The sequence below is a fragment of the Lampetra planeri genome, chromosome 20 (genome assembly GCF_965212315.1).
Source record: "Lampetra planeri chromosome 20, kcLamPlan1.2.h2, whole genome shotgun sequence".
NCBI lineage: Eukaryota > Metazoa > Chordata > Hyperoartia > Petromyzontiformes > Petromyzontidae > Lampetra > Lampetra planeri.
The window spans coordinates 7353600-7378302 of record NC_136126.1 but is presented as its reverse complement, the minus strand read 5'-3'; the positions used below and the strand labels follow the sequence as shown (position 1 = coordinate 7378302).

The 24703-nt window shown below is 47.6% G+C and overlaps 1 protein-coding gene across 1 annotated transcript in view; it reads left to right on the top strand.

The window, feature by feature from the left end:
• Positions 1-2249: 2249 nt before the first annotated feature.
• LOC144724370 (protein Niban 2-like) overlaps positions 2250-24703 on the top strand; it is a 47264-nt gene continuing 24810 nt past the window's right edge. Inside the window, exons 1-3 of the mRNA XM_078603447.1 lie at positions 2250-2461; positions 17250-17380; positions 23597-23725. Of these exons, the coding sequence (XP_078459573.1) occupies positions 2404-2461; positions 17250-17380; positions 23597-23725 (318 nt within the window). The 5' untranslated portion in view covers positions 2250-2403. The remainder of the gene's footprint in view (positions 2462-17249; positions 17381-23596; positions 23726-24703) is intronic.

The window sequence follows — 24703 nt, the reverse complement described above, 5'->3', positions numbered from 1 at the left end:
TCTCCCACGGTATGATTATACAATTTAGCCGATATTGGCACGCCACTTTCTCGATAGGCATTCGTGTTGAATTGGCTGAGGATTTAAATGCATTTTTATAGAGGTGAAATCACTTGCATCGCTCTCCATGTCGTCAGATCTTGGAAGCTAATCAGTCTGGCGCCTTGTGCTTGTATGGAACCATCGCTCTTTGCATGCCACGTTGTCATGTGCGTCTGCCTTGCTCCGCTGCGTTGTGTGGGCAGCAGAGTAGAGTGCATCAAAATTCGTTGTTTAAACTGTACAGCGATTCTCTGCTTCCACCTCTATGAAACATGCTGTTGGATTATTTGGCTGCTATACGTTTCGACATGATAAGCCACTTCGTTGAGCTAGAATTTGTGGCTAGGTAAAGAAAAACATTTATTATTTTCTTAACCCGCCCCTACTGGACATCTGTGTAAAGGGGCATTATAGCTCATCGGATTCCTCCATTATAAACACATTACTGCGGAGGGAGCTGGTAGGAACGTTGGGTTGCTCGGTCAATGGCCAGGGTCAACGGCGGCGTGGTGTATTCCGCAATATGCCCGACTGTGAGGGCGGGCACAAGCCGGCGTGAGTAGGTTAAACGTTGAGTTTTATAAGGGCACCACGGGGTGACCAGCCCCTCCCCACCCAGCCCAGCCCCACCCCTCCCACCCAGCCCCACCCAGCCCCTCCCCACCCAGCCCCTCCACACCCAGCCTCACCCTCCCCACCCAGCCCCTCCCTTCACGACGGACGGACGGACACAATAATCCCCTGTGGGCTGGTGTAACCAGGAGGTTCCTACCAGTAAGAGTCCGGTTCTATGCTTCACACCTTCACGATCCCGCACTGGCGAGTATGAGACATCGGTAAATAACTTCCACGGACTGAATGGCATGGAGAAGCCCTCATCCAGCGGTTGATTGACAAAGGGGCTGCACGTGTTCATTCAGGGCGACACGGTGGCGAGATGTTAACTACCTCGCCCGGTATACATGAGGTTATGGGTTCGACCCCGACCCTGGCGCCTGCTGTATATTTGGAGTTTGCATGTTCTCCCCGTGGTTGTGTGGCTTTTCCCGGGTCCTCCGGTTTTCCCTCCACATTTATAGAAACATGCGTTTTAGAGCATTTAGTTGCTCTACAATTCCACGTGATAAGCCACTTTATTTGAGCTATCATTTGTGGCCAGGTCGTTTTGAAAACGAGCTACGTAGTTCAGTGGGTTTTGGTAAAATACAAGTATAACCCGTAAAAACAAAGTTTTTCACTATAAATCCTTTATATGCGTGGCGGCTAGAGTCCTCTCGTCCTCTGGCTTGAGATGGCTGCCACCTATGGGTCAGATGATTGCATGGCAGCATTAAGCAATTGGTAATTAAATATAATATTTTTGTCCTAAAAAGTGTAAAATTTTGGAAGAAAATTTCACGAACATTAATTGTCACGCACTACGAGTCTGTGTGGAAAATGTCAGCTCGATTGGATCACGGGAAGTGGGTTAAAAAACGACCGCAAGATTTACACGGTCGTAAGCAAGTAAGCAAGCGAACTTAATATAGAGGATTTAAAAAATAGCGACCTCCGACGAGCACGTCTGGCTACGTACGGCGATAACCAAATTCTAAATGCATATATAGCGACCTTTAAAACGAGCTGATGGCCCGTTGAGAGCAAGAGTATCTTTTACGTGAGACATTCAACGTCTAAATGACTTGAAATAAACCTAAGCGTGTGCATTATTTTACCAGCGGAAATCTCAATGAAACACAATACTCCGAGGAGTCATGTATTGCGTGGTGTTTGAACAATCGGTTTGATGACGAGGCTTCATGTGGGAGGAAACCGGAGTAAGCTGTGGAAATAAAAACCCAAACACCACGAGGTGTAACACTCAGCCCTGCCAGCTCATGGCCAAGCTCACATCCAACGCCTACAATACCTGCCAAGTCTCCTCTTTGCTCACCTATCTAAAATACTAGTCCGGGCTCAACCCATCTTAGAGGTCGCATTTAGGGTACGTGATTTAAAACAATGCCCACACCTAAATGCTAAACAGCCGAGGCTGTCGCCACAGTTTTCTTTATCGCTTGTCCAGTAAACGTATTTTTAAGTCGACGTGGGATTTTTCTTTGGTCGAGATACACCATTCTCAAAGCCTCTGCGTTGCACGAGCGTTTGATGAGGATCTGCCCTCGCGAAGCGCTGATTGGCTGAGGCGGGCAGGTAAGGCGAGGCCAGGTGAGAAACTTGAGAGAGACGGAGAGAGGGGAGGGGGGAAGAGACAAAGCGCGGAGATCATCGCCACGGATCCAGGTCGGCTCGTCGGGCACACGAACGCGACTGTGGCCAAGGGCTTCCTCCCATCAACACCGAGCCCGAAGTCCTGCAGACATGGGAGACGCGCTCTCCACTCAGCTGCTGGACGAGGGCACGCGTAGACTCGTGAACGGTGAGGGAGCGAGACACACCTGGCTACCAGCTTAGCCACGCTGCTTACCTGGCTACCTGTGTACCTGCTTAGCTACACTACCTGCCAGACTCGCTGCGTAGCCACACTGCCTACCTGTGTATCTGTTTATCCACATTGGCTACCTGTTTACCTGCTTAGCCACTGCCTACCTGGATACCTGCTTAGCCACTGCCTACCTGTTTACCTGCTTAGCCACTGCCTACCTGATTACCTGCTTAGCTACTGCCTACCTATTTACCTGCTTAGCCACTGCCTACCTGATTACCTGCTTAGCCACTGCCTACCTGGATACCTGCTTAGCCACTGCCTACCTGGATACCTGCTTAGCCACTGCCTACCTGTTTACCTGCTTAGCCACTGCCTACCTGATTACCTGCTTAGCTACTGCCTACCTATTTACCTGCTTAGCCACTGCCTATCTGATTACCTGCTTAGCCACTGCCTACCTGGATACCTGCTTAGCCACTGCCTACCTGATTACCTGCTTAGCCACTGCTTACCTGTTTACCTGCTTAGCCACTGCCTACCTGATTACCTGCTTAGCTACTGCCTACCTATTTACCTGCTTAGCCACTGCCTATCTGATTACCTGCTTAGCCACTGCTTACCTGTTTACCTGCTTAGCCACTGCCTACCTGATTACCTGCTTAGCCACTGCCTACCTGATTACCTGCTTAGCCACTGCTTACCTGTTTACCTGCTTAGCCACTGACTACCTGGATACCTGCTTAGCCACTGCCTACCTGATTACCTGCTTAGCCACTGCCTACCTGTTTACCTGCTTAGCCACTGCCTACCTGTTTACCTGCTTAGCCACTGCCTACCTGGATACCTGATTAGCCACTACCTACCTGATTACCTGCTTAGCCACTGCCTACCTGTTTACCTGCTTAGCCACTGCCTACCTGATTACCTGCTTAGCCACTGCCTACCTGGATACCTGCTTAGCCACTGCCTACCTGTTTACCTGCTTAGCCACTGCCTACCTGTTTACCTGCTTAGCCACTGCCTACCTGTTTACCTGCTTAGCCACTGACTACCTGGATACCTGCTTAGCCACTGCTTACCTGATTACCTGCTTAGCCACTGCCTACCTGATTACCTGCTTAGCCACTGCCTACTTGTTTACCTGCTTAGCCACTGCCTACCTGTTTACCTGCTTAGCCACTGCCTACCTGTTTACCTGCTTAGCCACTGCCTACCTGGATACCTGCTTAGCCACTGCCTACCTGTTTACCTGCTTAGCCACTGCCTACCTGTTTACCTGCTTAGCCACTGCCTACCTGTTTACCTGCTTAGCCACTGCCTACCTGGATACCTGCTTAGCCACTGCCTACCTGTTTACCTGCTTAGCCACTGCCTACCTGTTTACCTGTTTACCTTCTTAGCCACTGCCTACCTGTTTACCTGCTTAGCCACTGCCTACCTGTTTACCTGCTTAGCCACTGCCTACCTGTTTACCTGCTTAGCCACTGCCTACCTGTTTACCTGCTTAGCCACTGCCTACCTGTTTACCTGCTTAGCCACTGCCTACCTGTTTACCTGCTTAGCCACTGCCTACCTGTTTACCTGCTTAGCCACTGCCTACCTGTTTACCTGCTTAGCCACTGCCTACCTGAATACCTGCTTAGCCACTGCCTACCTGTTTACCTGCTTAGCCACTGCCTACCTGTTTACCTGCTTAGCCACTGCCTACCTGTTTACCTGCTTAGCCACTGCCTACCTGTTTACCTGCTTAGCCACTGCCTACCTGTTTACCTGCTTAGCCACTGCCTACCTGGATACCTGCTTAGCCACTGCCTACCTGTTTACCTGCTTAGCCACTGCCTACCTGTTTACCTGCTTAGCCACTGCCTACCTGTTTACCTGCTTAGCCACTGTCTACCTGTTTACCTGCTTAGCCACTGTCTACCTGTTTACCTGCTTAGCCACTGCTTACCTGGATACCTGCTTAGCCACTGCCTACCTGGATACCTGCTTAGCCACTGCCTACCTGTTTACCTGCTTAGCCACTGCCTACCTGTTTACCTGCTTAGCCACTGCCTACCTGTTTACCTGCTTAGCCACTGCCTACCTGTTTACCTGCTTAGCCACTGTCTACCTGTTTACCTGCTTAGCCACTGTCTACCTGTTTACCTGCTTAGCCACTGCTTACCTGGATACCTGCTTAGCCACTGCCTACCTGGATACCTGCTTAGCCAATGCCTACCTGTGTACCTGCTTAGCCACATTGGCTACCTGTTTAACTGTTTATCCACTCTTGCTTACCTGGATACCTGCTTAGCCACTGTCTACCTGTGTACTCTGGTTACCCGCTCTTTCCTACGGGACTATCTCGCTTATAGCTTACTGACATCTAGATATATGGCTGTCATGCACCTGCCTACCGTGAGGTTTAGCTAAAGCACATATAGCTGTGTTCTTGCATCCTTGCTAAGCTTGTGAAAGGTGAGCATTCACTTGCCGACTTAATCCATCTCCCTCCTGTCTACCCGACTACCCTCCAGCAGTCGATGTGGTTAGTTTACCCGGGTGCTCTACCAAAACCGGTCTGATTGGTTGTTATGCACTCGCCTTGCTACCCAAATCCCTCTGTACGCGTACCCTGTGTTGACGTGTTCCTGCTGCTCTGTTGATATGGCGCAGTGGCACAACGCTACAGCCACTACGTACAACGTGCGCTGCTGTGCAGGAGCAATACACGTGTTGACGCAGCGCGTTTATAAATTGTTAGAAACTGCACAATGGATGATATTTCGCCTGATATTTAATTCGACGAGTGAAATGGCGTTTGCTTTAAATAAAATAATCGTCGCACGTAAAAGAGTTAATACATTGCATGTATATCTATCATAAGGAAATATACAGTTAAGCTTTAATTCAATAAGCCCATATTTGTGCAGTTATGCAATGAGCTGCAGGCGTTTTGCGGGGTAGGCTGGAGTTCAGCAACATCTATTGTTATACTTTACTTCTACGCTCCCCGCCTTCACCAACCCGCACTGACCAGCGTGGTGAAGTATGGTCATATCACCCCCAGAATCCGCAGTGCGTACGTTCAAATAACCCTCAGAATCCAACAGTGAATTAATTGACACGTCGATATAATTATTCGGATTACGTTAGCGGACCTTTAAACTTTAATCGGTGCCTGTACAGTTGGTGATACCGTTACCGTCGTGAAATCTGTGTATTGTATTCGTCATGATGATGCCGATAATACGAATAATATACAGCGCGTTATCAAATGCACTGCTTAAGGGGACGACCTCCCAACACTGGGTGGTGTTGATGGTGAACCCATCGGATGAAACGCGGAGCTATGAGAACGTGGGGCACGTTGAGCAACGACGAGACACATTCGTAGCGGTGCTCTCCGCCTAGCTGGGGGGGACACTGCCTAGCTGAAGGGGAGTTTGGCAATTGTGTAGATTAGTTACAGAGACACTCAAGACATAGAGCGGCTTTACATTCGGTGTCATTCCCGTGGGGAGCGGTGGCGCAGTGGTTCGCGCACTGCACTGCGAATATTGCGATCCGAGTTTGAATCCCAGCCACGGATGACATGAACCGGTCCACGGACCGCACCAATACTCCCCGCCTCCATCAGCCAGCATTGACCGGCGTGATGAATTATCAGAACAACAGCAAACAAACTGCACGAACGACGCGGTGTGGGGATGAGGTTCATCCAGCAGTGGATTGACAGAGGGCTTATTTTCTAGTCTGAATTATGCTGGACTTGTTCTTTTTTTTTAAATCCAGCTATCCCTTGAACAAAACAACCCCCCCCAGTACACTTCTTTAGTCTTAATTGAATCGTGGTTATCAAAGGAGGCCTTTCCCGAGCGTGCTAACGAGCAGCACTTTGCCCCGAAAGTCTGGCAGTGTACATTCTCCTCCATGAGCCGTGTGAGTACGGCGCTTGATTGCAGAAGCAACATTGCGTCTCTAGTTGGTGTGTGTGTGTTTACCGCCGCAGCTTAATATTACAATATAAACGTTAATTAACATCGTAATAACATTTTGGTATGGACTCCATGGTAAATAGATGTTTTATTTCGATTTAAAGCTTTCGTGACTGCAGGGATTCATCTTCTTGGTTCTTTCGGTAAAGTCACGTAGAAGGGAAGTAATACAATAATAAAAATAAAACATAACAAAATAATTCTCACGACGTTTCGGCCACAACGCAAGCAGCTGTCCTCAGGTGAAGAACAGGTCTGTCGGGGAGACAGCGTCTGAATTCAGACGCTGGTCTTCACCTGAGGACGGCTGCTTGCGTTGTGGCCGAAACGTCGTGAGAATTATTTTATTATGTTTTATTTTTATTATTTTATTACTTCCCTTCTACGTGACTTTACCGAAAGAACCAAGAAGATGTTTTGTTGTAAAAGTTGTCTTGTGTGATGGTCGCTTATCTTGCTACTGCATTATTATTTTATATTTATTGTGGAATTTCTTTGCAATGTTAAAGGTGAGCTCTAAATCCTCAGGGTGTGCTTAATACTTTTATCCCAAATGAACACACACACAGCGCGCGTGTGTGTACTTGGACCAGAAACTTCCCGAGTTATTTTAATGGCATGGCTCACTGCTCTGTTTGTTACTCACCATCAAAGGGCATTGCTCAACATTCGCAGAGGAAAATGAAAACATGACTCAAATGTGCCACTCATGCTGTTTCTTTGAATTATCACACGAAAAAAAAAACAGCCTATGTTTGCCAACATTAGAATGACCTAACTAGCACTACATTCCAAACTATGAAAACACTTTTATGGAGACGTTCAGTACGTATGTTACGCGACAACCCGGTTAAATTACACTCCTCCACATTATTGGCGCAAGCACAAAAACACAACTTAAAATATAGGATGTAACCATTATAGGCGTTAAACTGCAGTAGCTCATAGCACCCACGATTATTGGCCTTCCTTCTGTTTTATTGGGATCTATAAAATACCTCTGTCGGCATATTTACATATACCCATCTCCCCAGCAGCAGGGAATAAAACAAGCATTGTAAATAGCCCTTTATCGCCAGCTCTGTGCAGCGCCAGGGATTTTGTTTTTAAAGGCGTTTGTGCAGGGTTTTGCTGACCATCAAAGCGAGTTTCTAATCGCCCACATGACAAGTGTAATGTGAGCAGCAACAGGTTAAGCAAAAACAACAAGATGCTGTAATGGCAGTGGTGAGCGCACACATAACAACGCGTTCGTCATTAACACTGCATCTCAAGAGATATTGTTTTTGCAAATAGCGTTTGAGGCAGTGGCCGTTCTTGAAATTATAGTTGCTACTCGGCATCTGATCATAGAAAAGTGTCCATATGTCTGTAACTTCAACATTCTTCATATCAACTACTCCCCCACTCCCCCCCTAACAAAAATTAAAACCTCAGAAAACGAATGTGCTTCGTTATAACCGAGCGTGATCTCGAACTTTAAGTCCACATATCTGCCCCTATTTTCCCACCGTTCGCCTGTTATAGTGTAACCGCTTATTTGCATTGCTAGCGACGGTTGTTACGAGTTTTGCTTTGAACAATAGTTAATTTGTTTTTCATCAAAACGTAACGACGGTCAAATCAATGGCACCCAGAGGAATCTCAAACGGTCAGGGGAGAGTCTCTATTGCCTCTCTTATTGTACTTGTCATGATGATGTCAATAGGCTGTGGTCGTTTCCCATGCAATCGTTGGGCAGCGTGACTGACCAAACAGGTTGGCCATGGAATGCGCCCTCCTGCAACCATTTCAGACGGCAACTCGCACAGACGAATTGAGTTTTCACCTCTGCAGTGTCGTTAATAGGGCATTGAGTCCGTGTGCCTCTGGTGCTATTGTGTGGCCATGAAATCACATGATTGTACGGGACTTCATTGTCACAAACTCGGGCGTTCTAGTATGCGCTGGAATTTGTTTCAAATCTGTTGCACAAATGTGAGCGCACAGTAGTTTGAGGTTTAAGCACATTTGCACTCTAGTGACGAAGTGATAACCACCTATACTTTATGTTCTTAAGTGTTGTCTTAATTTAGACATTGGAGTGCTCCCGATTGGATGCATTAATGACGTTTTACTTTTGCCTCTGTAAAAAAACGTCCTAATACTTCACAGGCCAATGCCATGTTTTGTTAACATATTTAACAACTGCATTTTGAAATCGGTTGCGTGTGCAATAGAAACAGTCAAAATAACTTTTGACTTGGTAAATACACTGTAAAACATTAACACAGCAGACATTGCATTTGTAAACATAATAACCACTTACATCTGCTAAAGATTGGAAGGCTTTGCGTTCATATGTAAAGTCCCCAAAGTGGTGTTATTTGCACTTAAGACAAATGTGATGCTCATTAGGCATGGCCCTTCCAGTGGCTTCTGAGTGGCGGTCATCACGCGGCTTTGTATCTCTCGGGCACTTGTCTGGAGCAAAGGCACAGATCCCCTGTAGCCTTAACATTATTTTTGGGGCAGTGCTGTTCACGAATAGCACCTATGAAGGACGTAACGGCACACGAAGGGTGTGGTGTGGCCAGCAACCACGCTTTGTCTCCCCAGTTACGTTGTTAAAGTACCTCGCCTGGAATACAGGAGGTCGTCGGTTCGATCCCGACCCTGACGCCTGCATATTTGGAGTTTGAATGTTCTCCCCCGTGTTTGCGTGGATTTTTTCCGAGTTCCCCCTCCACATTTAGAAACGTGCTGTTTAGAGGATTTGGCTGATACAAATTTCCACCTGATAGGCCACTTCGTTGAGCTATCATTGGTGGCCAGGTGGCTTCTGAAAAAAACACATCTATATAGCTCACTGAGCCTTACCTGGTAAAATAAAAAAAAAGTTGTATCGTTTGTAATAGTTTAGATTTACACACCGCACCAGGTACTCATTTGATGCCGAGCCGACCTAAGGGATGGCCCAGGAATCGTTGCAGATAATCGCCAGTGGTTATATTGGTGGCCGTGAGCGGACACCGAACTCCGCGGTTTACCGAATTGCAACTTCGCTCGCCCTCTCTGCCTTGGCCACGGCGGCGTGGTGGTGGTGGTGGAGGAGGAGGAATCGAAGCGCCGTGTGAACGCGTCGCCACGGACGATGTTGGCAGCTAACCGTCGTCAAGGGGGGGTGGTGGCTTCTCTCTTTGACTGCGCGCAGGCAAAACGAAGCCAGCCGGTGTCCGTTTACGGGCACTGTAGAATTGTGTTGCGTGTCCGGCAAACGACGCTGGCCTGCCTCGTCCCCCGCAGTCGTCGCAGTTGGATGGAAGCTGCTGGCGCGACTGTGGGGACGAGAGAGTGGCGTTGGGGAAGGGGGAGTGAGAGCCAGGGTCTCGATGGGGGGTGGTGGTGGAAGTTCAAAACGAGGCGATGTCCATTGGGCCCCTCGTGTGCACCACAGGCGCTGGTTTAGAGAGGTGAAATTTCGGCCATGGGAATCGAATTGGGGTCGCTGGGTTTGTAGCGCAGCGCGCTAACCACTACACCACCGCTCTCCAGCACACACAGCGTGCTAACCACTGCACCACCGCTCCCCCAGCACACACAGCGCGCTAACCACTGCACCACCACTCCCCAACACACAAAGCGCGCTAACCACTACACTACCGCTCCCCAACACATACACAGCGCGCTAACCACTACACCACCGCTCCCCAACACACACACAGCGCGCTAACCACTACACCACCGCTCCCCAACACACACACAGCGCGCTAACCACTGCACCACCACTCCCCAACACACACAGTGCTAACCACTACACCACCGCTCCCCAACACACACACAGCGCGCTAACCACTACACCACCGCTCCCCAGCACACACAGCGCGCTAACCACTGCACCACCGCTCCCCAACACACACACAGCGCGCTAACCACTACACCACCGCTCCCCACACACACACAGCGCGCTAACCACTACACCACCGCTCCCCACACACACACAGCGCGCTAACCACTGCACCACCGCTCCCCCAACACACACAGCGCGCTAACCACTACACCACCACTCCCCAACACACACACAGCGCGCTAACCACTACACTTCCGCTCCCCAACATACACACAGCGCGCTAACCACTACACTACCGCTCCCCAGCACACACAGTGCGCTAACCACTGCACCACCGCTCCCCCAACACACACAGCGCGCTAACCACTACACCACCACTCCCCAACACACACACAGCGCGCTAACCACTACACCACCACTCCCCAACACACACACAGCGCGCTAACCACTACACCACCACTCCCCAACACACACACAGCGCGCTAACCACTACACTACCGCTCCCCAACATACACACAGCGCGCTAACCACTACACTACCGCTCCCCAGCACACACAGTGCGCTAACCACTGCACCACCGCTCCCAAACACACACACAGCGCGCTAACCACTACACTACCGCTCCCCAACACACACAGCGCTAACCACTACACCACCGCTCCCCAGCACACACACACAGCGCTAACCACTACACCACCGCTCTCCAACACACACACACAGCGGGCTAACCACTACACCACCACTCCCCAACACACACAGCGCGCTAACCACTACACCACCGCTCCCCAACACACACACAGCGCGCTAACCACTGCACCACTGCTCCCCAACACACACACACAGTGCGCTAACCACTACACCACCGCTCCCCAACACACACACAGTGCGCTAACCACTACACCACCGCACCCCAACACACACACACAGCGCGCTAACCACTACACCACCGCTCCCCAACACACACACACAGACTTCACGGGCTATATTGCCTCCTTGCCTGTGACTGTTTCCGTCGAGCCAAATATGTTGCTCAAAACTGCAATTATATTCCGCAGAACCGCTGCTCACACCATACCATTCCCACTTTGCATCTCGTTATTGTCAAGTTCTTGTGCATGGCCACATTTTGTTGCATTTTAAAATACGGTATTTAAAACCACCCGTCTTAAACGTAAAGTTTATATTTGTTACCGGCTGTTGTCCGTGTGGAGGCTTCTCCTCCTCAAAATATAACCAACTGGTTCGTACTGAAGCAAATGCCGTATTATGATCAACACAATTTCACATGCACTTTTAATTTGCCATATTTCATTTCATAAATGTAGCCTTCGTGACTCGGTTGAATGTGTGCGCTAACCAAATGACGTCTCGGGTTCACTGAGCAGGTGCATTTTCACTGGGTCTCGGTGTGGTCACTGTTTGCCTGCAATGTTCCCAGTTTAACGTTGCAGCAATGAAGGGAACTCCTCGTGTTTGCGTTAGACGATTAGAGCAATAAGCCTTCAAAACATGGAAACCAATACATTATACACTCGTTCTGTTTGCACATCAAACAATATTTTATATTTATTGGAAACGAATAAAAAAAACATGAATAATGGTAACAACAGAAGTACAGCAGCAATTGTAGGTGATGTTGGATTAAGAATGAACTTTTATTAAGATGGGTCAGGATGGTGATCAGGATCTGATTAAGTGATGAAGTTAAATTAGTATATGGCCCTTTGCAAATCCACTGCTGTAAGAAGACCTCACCACATTATGGTGGCTGCTTGACCATTATTTGCCATGCTGCTTAGGGCAGGTTAAAGGGCAGGGGTGGCGAACCGGTTCGGCTATCACCGCTGATGTAAGCCGTGCTCAGGAATCGAACTCGGGTTTCCGAGTTTACAGTGCAGTGCACTCAGCGCCATCCTGCGATGTCAGATCATGATGGTAATTTTGGATGGGGGCGAGAGTTTTCTGGAGAGCCAGTAGATTAATGTTGGTAGACACAAGCACAACTTGTTATAATAAATGTAAATTCACATTTGCAAACCCGCCACCCCCCTTCCATTTTGCCACTTAAACCACCCCATACATCCTCAAGGGTTGTCTAACCAAGTAGGAGGCAAACAGACAAAGCTGACTAATATGTTCAGCAGTACGAAAAGTCGGGTGATATGTCAGGGCATGCAAAGAATGAAGCCGCAGGCTTCTTCTGAACTGTGTGGGGACCCCTTGCTGGACACCGGCTGAAGGCGGTCACTGTGTGGTGGCGACGCTCATCGCTGGTGGGGGGCAGGGGTCCCCGATGACCTTTGACCAGGGGACCCTGTCACTTCTACTTTCATATACGGGGCATGACAATCATCGCGTGTAGCGGCAGGATGGAGCCAGTTTATGCCACTCCGTGAAATATGAGCGATGGCTGAATTTGTCGCTTTTTTACATGAAAGCCGCGGCACAGGTTGAATAGAGTAAAGTCATTGGCAAGGGCAGACTCGAGATTCGGGGAGTGACGTTCAAGCTGATGTGTTCACGCTGGCTTGCCAGAGTCAGAAGTGATGTCGCTCATCGGATAGTTTAATATCGTGTGTCACCTTGACAGTACCGGATATGATAGTTTATTTTTTTTTCACATGGTGAGAGATAACATGAACAGAAGGTAATGGATTTTAGATGAAAGAAAAACTCACTTGGTCTCCAGTGTAATATTACATTGTAAGGATGAAAAAATACATTCATACTTTCAAAAGCATTGTTTTGAAAGAATTTTGTTTGGCACACACAAAAAAGCCTAAATGTGACATGCATGTCATCAGATGACATTTACAGCGCTGATGGTAGCTCAAGATGTTTTTTTTTTACACAACTATACAGCTGGTATTTTCCTGTAAGGCACAAGAAGAACACACGTGGTGAGATAACATTCGCATACTAAAGACATAACTCAAACTGTTAAGAAAAGTAAGTGGGCTTGGGCAGCACGTGTCGCTGGAAGGGGTGATGGCCAAAGGTCAAAAATCGTGACGGAGTGGCAGCCGAGGAACGGGGAGTGGCAGCCGAGGAACGGGATGCTTCCGAGGGGACATCCAGCGATGAGATGGGATCCATGAAATTGGCTCCCGTGCTGGTGGCCAAATGGATTCGTCACATCGTGGAACCGCGAGAGAAGGATGACTGACGACTTGGAGAGGCCCTCATCTAGGATTGGGTTGACGCGTCGTGACGGTGAAGCTAACGAGTGGGCAGAGGCCAGAAAATAATCCGGTTTTTCTTACGATTTGGTGACACTTCTTTTGGATGTCGTCTTTTTGAAGGCTCTGGCTCTGCAAACCCGCATCATTCCATGTGTGCACGGGCAGTTCCCTCCCACAGGCGGGTTCCTTGCCCCGCGCGATTGAGAGTTCGCGTGATGGCTGGGTGTGCAAGAGCTGGCAAACACACCGACGTCACTTGCAGGGGAGGAACAAAAACAACAACCCTAGACTTAATAGAAAAAAAAAACACCCTGGGCTATTTTGTGAGCAAATTAATGTAATTAAAATGTAGACGTGCAAAAGCAAATGTCATGAAACCCCTGGACAAACATTTGCGTGTTGCCTTGTGCTGTGCCCACAGGTGTTTTTTGAGATAGAGTAGAAGAAACGTCATGCAATACTGTATGTGTGCAATCTTGTATACGGCCCCAACAAAGCCATTATTGTCAACCCACTTCTGGATGACGGCCGCCTCACTCTGCAGGTCGTGGTGGATATATCGAACATGCTTCACACGTTGGTGGGTGCGGGTCGGTGAAGGCAGGGTGCATAGACGTGGAAACATAGAAGCACTGTACAACAATGGATTGTTCTGCACTGACAGCCGCTGACCACCAAACAACGTAGCCCCGCAACCACGTGCAACGAACCGACCTTGCATGTGTATGGCTGGTCATCCATCTAAGCACCATCTAGGCTCAACCTTGCTGAGGTTTTTGAGAACTTATGAGATCCCGTGTACATTTCAGAATGTTTTGATCATAGATGCATAGTCATATACAGCACAGTCGTTAGTCAATTGCTGTGTCATAAAATGTTTCTGCACGAGTTATTTTCAATCTCCCCTTGAATGATCTCACTGCACCTCTTCAACTCCACTGGCTTCCCGTTTTCTATCGCTGTCTTTTCAAATACCTGACGCTCATCTCTTCCTCCCTTCATGGCCTTGCCCCACATTATCTTGCCCCTCGCATCTCCTTCCATGTCCCCTCTCGTCATCTTCTTTCCCAATCTTCTCTGTCTCTCTCCTCCCTGTGCCCAATCCCGTGTTCGGTCCTTCTCCCTCCTTGCACCCCTCCACTGGAATCAACTTCCCCCGTACATTGAGAAGTCCCCCTCCATAACATCATCCCATCCCTCTCTTAAAGCCTCACCTCTATTGCCCAATATCGTCCCTCCCCTCGTCCCTCCACTCCTTCACGTCTCTCCCCTCGCCTTGTGTGATCTCTAATTGCCCTCTTATCGCTGTCACTCATTCCTCAATCCATGTACGGCCCTGTCAACTACGTCATTCCATTCTATCATCAACTTGTAAGCTATGTCAAGGGCATTGGGTGAAGGTGATCTGTAACTATGGGGCCGTCCATAAATGACGTCACGCAATTTTGGACGATTTTTTACCCCCCCCCCACCTCGTCACACGACGTCACAAAAAGTCAGACCCCCCCTCAAATATGACGTCACAAAGCTCTGCCCCCCCCCCCCCAAAATGCTTCAAATCGCTTTAAACTATTGTCATTGTAGTGCGTATTTAATGTGGCGCTGCACTCTGATGTTGTAGGAGAAAACATTTATAAAAAATTATATTTAATTAAGTAGAACGTGTTGTCTATATTTATTAGAAGTTGCGCATTTTGATGTGACGTCACATTTCTCAACCCCCCCCTCGTCACACATCGTCACAAATGTCTGACCCCCCCCCCCAGGTGCGTGACGTCATTTATGGACGGCCCCTATGAATTAAATTATATTAAGCCTTTGCTCAATGGATGAAGGCCTTCCGACGCTATGTTGGTCATGGGGTCGTGTGTACGTTCATCACTATGTGTCAGTGTGGGTTTGCACTCGTTTTTGATGTTAGCCGTGGCCAATAATTCAGCTGTGTGGAGTGGCTTCGGTTTATAGCGAAGTGTGCTAACCACTGTGCCACAGCTCCTCTCCATATATATTATCTTTTACCGATTGTGTAGCAAGAGTTGTATTTTAATGGCTATAATGGTTTTTTTTTGCAGAATTTAGGTTTTGGCCTACAAATATACATTCGTGTCAGATTATGCTATGCAGGACAATTTCGTATCGTTTTAGGATTTTCGGATTATTTACATGATGTTCCGATCCAAGATGTATTTGTGTAGACAAGAGTGACATCACCCGATGCCACGTGACACGACAGTAGTCTTTGTGGGAAAGAGGAGAGACGTGACTTGCAGCGTTCGATCAATCTGAAACAAGATATTTTCGGATCATCCAAAATTTCGCATCTGGGGCTGACTTTCAGGATTTTCAAGTTCATCCAAAAATTGAGAGCACACCCCCGTGTAATATATATAGTAAATATGTATACACCAACAACGTATTGCTGCATCTGAACACCGTATGCTGTCCATGTATTGCCACAATTCCTTGCAGCAGGAGGCTAATCATGGTAATTGTTGTTGCCGCGTGTAGTATTGCTCCACATGTGGTGTAATGTGGACGGATTGTTTGAAATTGGCTGTCTCGCACAAATTTGGAGCGTCCATTGCCAGTGGGAATTTACTCAATCTGGCAGTCACAGGTAGTGATGAAACAAGAAAGGCCACTGCTATATATTTCTTACAGATCCCCCAGTCTATTGAAGGTGGAAATGGACTGGCCAGGTGCACAAACCGGGATTATAAAACAGAGTTCATCATTGAGTTGCACAGGAAAGTCACCAAAGGGGCAAGCCAGCTATTGGCTTGTGTCAATATTCAATTGCTTTCTGTAAAGTTCTATGCCATCGAATTGCATGGGGACCATGACCCTTGGGGGGGGGGGAGGGGGGAATTGATAGCCGTATAATTTACCCGCTGCAATCTTGAGCCCACATGTTGCGTTGCAGCAACAATGTCATCATTCTCTCTGACTGCGAAGTGAAATGGAGCAATAAAACACGAGCGCGGGCTTACTGGCTTCGACACATCGCTTTTGAGTAATTATAAGGCAGTTGTGCTTGCTTGGGAACATTCGCAGCATTCTAACAGCATGATCACGAAACAGGTAAAATTGCACGTTGTTATAAATAGTCCACAAAATGTGTGTGAGATGATATCAGAAAACAGAATTACAGTCCTACGTGTTGTGTTTGTTGTACAACTTTAGCCTAAAATGTTGCAGTGGTTTATAAAGTAATGTGTATTGAATTCATAGAGTAAATCAAACAACTGATTTACGAGCTAAGGCCTATTATGAGATACTTTTTGTCTTCTGGTTTTCAGTAAAATTTTTGTTCGATCAAATTGGAATTATTTTTCAATGCGCTCTGACCCAAGAAAGAGACTAACGCAACGTCATACTATAGTACTGTACATGCAGGCTTAAGAACCGAGAATAAAGGGCTCAGACACTGACATCCTAGTTTACTCGGGGCACACAGAAAAGGAGACATTTCCAAAATTAGAAAGTCGCTGTACACCTGGCAAAAAGGAAGTGATTTTGCATGTCTGACAGTGTACCGGGCGTGGGTTTGCCAATAGCGAGCTTCGAACGCTTTTATTGGGACCTCGTAAAGACTTAATCTCACTTAAACTGCACTGCCTGTATTACGTGGCCTTTGCTGAGATGCATGGATCAAAGGTTACGGTGAAGTTCAAAGTGTACCTGTCACTATCACCTACGTCGCGAACCTCCCGTGCAACTTCCCGAAAAGCCGTGTGAGTCCTACAAGTCGTTCGTGAACTCCGCCTTGTGTGTTGTTTTTGTTGCAGAGAGGACCCAAAGGTGCCTGGATAAGCTGGGCCGGCTGTACAAGCAGCAGTATGCCGTGGCGCTCTTCAACTCCGTGCGGAGCCAGATGGCCGAGCGGTCTGAACCTCAGCCACAGCTCGTGCCGCGTAAGGTGAGCCAGCACGCGCAGCCACACCTGAGGTCACGCTTGGGGTCACCCCCAGAGGTTGTGAACAATGGTGCACCAATAGGTCGTGAGTGGTTTCAACGACATCTGTGGGACCTTTTTTTCCAGTATCAAAATGAAAGAAATATGTTTTATCTTTCGATTTAAAGCTTTCGTGACTGCAGGGATTCATCTTCTTGGTTCTTTCGGTAAAGTCACGTAGAAGGGAAGTAATAAATAATAAAAATGAAACATAATAAAATAATTTTCATGACGTTTCGGCCACAACGCAAGCAGCCGTCCTCAGGTGAAGAACAGGTCTGTCGGATGCTGTATTTCCGTCGGACTCTGTCTTTCCGACAGACCTGTTCTTCACCTGAGGACGGCTGCTTGCGTTGTGGCCGAAACATCGTGAGAATAATTGTATTATGTTTTATGTTTATTATTTTATTATTTCCCTTCTACGTGACTTTACCGAAAGAACCAAGAAGATAGGTTTTATCTGTTCCGGCAATAAAACCTTGGCAAGACATCAGGTCTGCATTAACTACACGTACAAATGAAACGTGCTCGGATAATAGATGCATTGCCTTTGAAACTGATTGGCCTACACCAGAGACAGCCTTCTTTATGGCCTCGTCTCACCACCAGTGTGAGACCAGAGAACGCCAAAAGGCGAACAGTAAAAATACAATGCAAGTATTAGAGCATTTATAGCTCGGGTTGAGCAATTATATCTTCCGGATCTCCACTACGCTGGTCTTCACGAGATGGGATTGTGGGTGATGGCAATCGATCACACACTGAGCCATCCATCCGTTTTAATTGTGACCCAGGAGGAGGCCACCGAATAATGTGAATTACAAATGCAGTTTTGCGATACGATGCGTCAACTTCGTGAAGAACCACAACTGCTCCTGCATTGGAACACCAGTAGGCAACGCGATGTGAGCTGTGAACCCGGAGATCTGAGTTTAGTCCTTGGCCACGGCTAACAACATCAGTGGGCAGTGGTTTCTGAAACGGTGCTAGGCACCCCCCCCCCCCACATCTTTCATCAACCCACACTGACCAGCGTGGTGAAGTATGACAAAATAACCTCTGAGTGACACAGCCTGGGGATGCCTTCATCCAGTAGTGGATCGACAAAGGGCTGTGAATTATCACTCCTATGAGAGCTGACGACCAGTGGTTGTCTGTGTACAGATCCTGTGTCTATGGCATTGCAAAACATTCAACTAAGTTTGTGTGTGTGATCTCATGGCAATAACCTTGAACTATAAAACGTAATAATCACAGTGACGATGCTGTACAATGAGTCTTCCAGGATTGACGTGACGGGCAGCAGCGTATGCAATCACAGACCACACCTAACACACCCAGACCTCAAAACAATTCAAAAATGACCGTACTTGGTTATGCGCAAGTGGCTCTGACACTGTGATGTATGCGAATTAATCACTCTTAATAGTTTGTTCCTATAAAAAAATAACTGCTTGCTATAGTGCAAGAGTCTGATGGGAACGTCGTGCTGATGTCGTATGACGAAGATGACGAAAATAGAATATTTCACATCCATCAGACACACCCTGAGGCCCGCATGTGTCTCCATGATGCCGGAATGTCATCGGACCTGTCCGTGTTGTACTGGGGGCCACATGATGGCCGTGAATGATGCATTGTGTGTGCAAACAGGGCTATGTATGGAGGGGTAATGTCATCCCCCCCCCTTTGCGGGCCCAATTCTGGATAATGTGGGTTAACTATGCAGGGCATACAATTTTAAGTTGAATGGGATTTGTTATTTCTCATAAATGTTTGAGGCTAAATGGTTGTAGTGCAGCAGTGAGTCTCTGCCGTTGTCCCGATTGTAAATGGTTTCTTGCATCTCTCTGTAAAACCTATAGTATTCTTACACACACGATGGGTATGTATTTACGTGTATGTGTGTGTATATATTTTTGTGGGGAGTGGGAGTGCAGCGGTTAGCATGCTGTGTTACAAACCTGGTGGCTCGTTCGATTCCCGCTCACGGCCAACGCCAGTGATGCTTATTTGAACCGGTCCTCAGCCTCCCCTCAGCCTCATGAGTAGCTGGCGCGGTGTGTAAAGACATCGCCACTGGGGAGACCAAGGCGATCGGCGTGGTGCTGGCCACCCACCCCCTCGTGCGCCGTGCCGGCCTTCGTAGGTGCTCGCTATCAGCAACTTTCCCCAAAAGTCTGTTAAGGCTATATGGGGGATCTTTGTCTTTGTTTTCGTGTGTGTATATATTCTCCTCCAACACGTCCGATCAACGTGGTTAAACCAAATACCGCTCTCGTGGAGGAGGCCCTCGTGGCGGTCTGAGCAAACACGCACCGCGCCACACCTTCGCCTGCGTTGACGTAATATTTATTGTTTGTACCGCATTATGGCAAGTGGCGGCGCATTGGTTACCATTGATTCGAAATACGCTCGATGGATGCATCGAATTGTGAATGCGAGAGAAAGGATGACTTTCCAGTCGCATATTTTGTGAGACGCAGTGGTTGACGCGGTGATTAGCGGCGCTGCAGTCTGAACCCGGCGGCCCGAGTTCGATTCCCGGCCATGGCTAATGTCAGCGGCTAATGACATCTGAACCAACTCGCACTGAGCAGCACGGTGAAGTGTGATCAAACAACTCCCACAACTTGCTCAAGCATGGGAGGCCTTTATCCAGCAGTGGTTTGATGAAGCGCTGTAAGTTATTATCACAAGTTGCATGTGTAATTGATTCACGTAGACTCTTCAACAACTGCAGACACTGCATGCACTCCAAAAGCAATTGAATTGTGACCCCCCCCCCCCCCCCCAATAACAATTTTTCTAAACTGCCACGAGGGTGGTGATTGGTGAGTTTAAATAGTTTGAACTATATTTTGTCTCATTTGCAAGAGTGACCTGGGGCATAAGTGTGCCGGTAGGGGGTGATGATTGGCATGTGAATCCCACTTGAGTACGTTGCGTATGTATGCATTTGTTTTCTTTATATTTTACCGTCTATATAGAAGCGACCTAGCCACAAATGATAGCTCAATGAAGTGGCTTATCAGGTGAACATTTATAGCAGCCAAAATATTCTAAACACATGATATTTGTTTGTTTACCCTTTTATCTGGCAACAAAACTGACACCTTTTTTTTACAAGGAGTCATTTTTGCATTGACCACAATACCTGCGGTCGGAATGCAAAAAAAACACAACTCTGATAATGTATGCACTGTCCTTGAAATTGATTGGTCCACACCCGAGACAGCTTTTCTTAGAGCCTAGTCTCACATGGTGTTGGACCAGATGACGCCAAAAGGCGCCTTTTCGCATTCTGACCGCAGGTATTGTGGTCAATGCAAACATGACTCCTTTTAAAAAAGGTGTCAGTTTTGTTGCCAGATAAAAGGGTAAAAAAAACAATTATCATATTTTGCTCCTGGCAAAGGAGGTTCCAATGATTCTAAACACATGTTTCTAAATCTGGAGGGAAAAGTGGGAGGTCCCGGAAAAAAATCCACGCGACCACAGGGAGAACATGCAGACTCCAAATATACAGACGTCGGGGTTGAACCGACGACTTACTGTATTATAGGCGAGGTAGTTAATGTCTCGCCGGCGCGCGATGTACGCGCGTGCTAAGATGTTGTAAATGTATTAGGAAATAGATTTTGTGTTGTTTCATGAGACATCAGGTATAAACCATGCAATCTATTGGATTTTCTTGACCTTATCTAAGCCACAAGGCCGTGCGGCATATGTCACGACTATGGTGCGTCGATGCCCTCGGGGAGGAGATGTCATGATGGAAGTCCCTTTGATGCCGCATGGTTGTGAAAATTGGGTGATGGCCACGATGGCATCGACTGTTTCGCCGACTCAAATCACTCTTCGCAATCAACTCACGGCAGTGGATTGCGATCGCTGGAGTCACGTGCAAGTGGGGTCCGGGGAGCTGTTCAACGATGATAACAAAATAAATGTCCTGTAATAACGCTCTTTTTTTATTGTGCACTCTTTTTTTAATCACGTTGTTGGCAGCCTGTAACTTACCACCACTGTTGGGCAAAGGCATCCCAGTTTTTCATCAATCCCTACCGTAGTTGCCCCTGTCAAGTAGCGACCTCTGAACTCTGTGGTGTAAAACTATTTTTTATTTTACCAGGCAAGGCCAGCTAAGCTATTTATCTCATTTTCAGAGGCGACCTAGCCGCAAATGATAGCTCAACGAAGTGACTTACGTGGAGATTTATAGCCGCCAAATACTCTAAACGTACATTGATTCCAAATGTGCAGGGGAAAACCAGAGGACCCGGAGAAAAATCCACGCGACCACGGGGCGAATATGCAAACTCCAAATGTACAATAGGTGTCAGGGTCGGGATCGAACCAACGATCCCCTGTATACCAGGCGAGGTAGCTAACATCTCACCACTGTGTTGTCTCACTGCTGCCATGTGTTCGGCCGAAGACGTGTACTCGTAAACACGATGCACATGCGGCGTATACACAGTAATCGTAGCAGTCCTGTAGGTGTGGTGGCACAGTTGTTGCCCCACTATGTTGTTATGAACCCAGCTGTTTTAGTTTAATTCCCAGTCACGGTTAACATCGTTGGCGACTAATATCCCAACCGGTGCTGGGGGGGGGGGGGCTACCTCTTTGCTAACCAACACTCACCAGCATGGTTCAATTGTGGAACCTTTGACGACATCGCCCCGAATGCTTGCAATCTCGTCAGATCTCAGAAGCTAAGGAGGGTGGAGTCTCTGGGTCGTGTTTGGATGGGTGACCACCGCCGTGCACAAATCGGTTGCCATGGTGCTCGCGGGGCTACGTGTTGGGCAGCAGAGGGCAGTGCAGTAAAATAGATTCCCGTACTGTGCTATGCCGTCACTGATTCGCACTGGTGAAGTTTGACCAAACGAGACTCCCCGCGACTTACGCAACTTAGGGGGGACGGTCTTCAGCCGCGGTGGATGTCCAAAGGACTGGAGATAATGAATTAGACGGTTACGCCGGTGTGTCAAAATAAGGCTGCAGCCGTATATAAAAAAATTACGTCTAAAATCACCCAAAATCACTCCAGCATGAACATAGATTGTTTAAAAAACACAAACGCAAAGGTGAGAAGGTCTTATGAAAGGTCGTTGTTGTATTGGGACGCGACTTTCATACCGGACTGGTTTTTCAAGGGAAATGCTGTTTTCTTTTTTTTAACAACAACAATACATTAGTAAAGGCCTTGCCAAGATTGTCGGAGTGATTTATGACGATGCTAATGCATTACTTATGAAACCATGCTTTATCTGTGGCCTTGTCTATTGAGGAGTGTTCGTCTGTTGACTCGGAGTGTGCTGCATATGAGTTGGGCTTGATTTATGGGTAAGGTGGCTGACAATAAACCCTTGGCTCGAGGTTCGTAACACGACGTCAAATGCTGAAATAACAATCGTGTGAAAAAAAAGGTGTATCAATCGGGCGTTATTGCAAAGTGGTGACGCAGTATTCAAACTCGGACCGCGTGACCTCTCTGTCCAGGACCAACACCCTCGGCCTGTCGATAGATGCCCCACGGCACTAACGTGCACCGTACCGGGCGAGGACAAAAACTCGCCTGGCTCTCACTCGTTCTCTCTTCATGCCCCCCACACACACACACCTGGACGTCCCATCGCTCCTCACACGCGCGCCCTTGGTTACCCCCCCCCCCCACCTAAAACGCAATTTGATGTGGAGCTGTCATTTCTTTCAATACGTTTCGATTTACTCTTAGTTTTTTCGGTAAAGTAAAGTGATACAGCAAATCTGGCTGTGACGGTCCCACCTGATGACGGAGACTTGTGTTGCCTCCGAAACGTCGTGATTTTTTATTTTATAATTATTTTATTTATATTAATTTTAATTTCATTTTTTACCTACGTGACTTTACCGAAAAAACTAAGAGTATGAATCCTTGCAGTCACGAAAGCTTCAAATCTTGAATTAACGTTTCGATTTCTTACGTGACAAAGTTGTTTATTGCCCTCATTTCGATTTGCTTAATTGTCGTACTTTTATTATTTTACCTTTTGACATTCTGATGACCTGGGTCACTGTCGGAAATGAGACTGATCCCGGTCTCCAGGTGAATCATCACGAGTTATCACCTGGTTCAACAAAAATTAACTTGACCAACTGAACTTGCGCGTCGCTGTGTGCCACCCACAGACCCCGCTGAAGCTGCAAGCCTCTTGGGAGGGCTATGTGTTCCAATACCTGCCCAGCAAGAAGAAGTGGAAGGAGCAGTATTTTGTGGTCCAAACTGACTACCAAGTGGCCTACTATGAGACCAAGCAGGTAACATTTGGTTAACCCGAACGCAACGCCGATTTGTGTTTCTCTTCATAGTGCGCTTGTGTGCGAGTTCTATTCACCCTCACGGCCAACACCGCTGACGAATAACTGAACTGGTCCTGGGCCTCTCCTCCTAGGTTGAGCGAGCCTCTAATGCAGTGGTTCTTAAGCTTGCACCTCTTTGGTTCTCAATTGTAAAAAAAAAATGTGTAATGTTAATCAATACATAGGTTTGATGAAACAAAGTAGTTGCACTTACGTGCCCATGCTTACTTTGTGTTTTCGATGATTTACCTTCTAAAAAAAATCTGGCCATGTCTCGCGCCCCGAGAAAGGGCATCTTGCACCCCCAGGGAGTGCGTGCACCCCAGGTTAAGAACCACTGCTCTAATAGATACCTGGTGTGGTGTGTAAACATCGCCACTGGAGAGACAAAGATGGTTAGGCGTGGTGCTGGCCACCCACTCCCTCACGTACCGTGCTGTCCTTCATAGCTGCTCGCTAACAGCACTTACACCAACAGTCTGTTAAGGCTGTACAGGGGATCTTTGTCTTAGTTATAGTTCAATACTTGTGCGAGTAGTGGATAGCACGCTCCACTACAAATACGGTGACCCGAGTTGGATTCCCGCTCACCGTCTCCAAGACCAGTGACGAAAATCTGAACCGGCCTTGGGCCACCCCTAGGCCGACTCGGCCTCAAATAAGTATCTAGTGTGGTGTACAACCATCGTCACTTGGAAGACAAAGACAACCGGGCGTGGTGTTAGCCACCCATGTCCTCGTGTGCCATGCCGGCTATCGTAGGTGGTTTTAACAGCACTTGCCCCGATAGTCTACTCAGGCTATACCGGAGATCTTTGTATTTGTCCTTCAGAATCTGAAGATTTATTTATAACTGGAGGAATTCCATGAGCTATGAAAGTATTTTTCACAGACGTCAAGTACTTGCACTCGGCAGAGATTATCTCACAGGTGAAC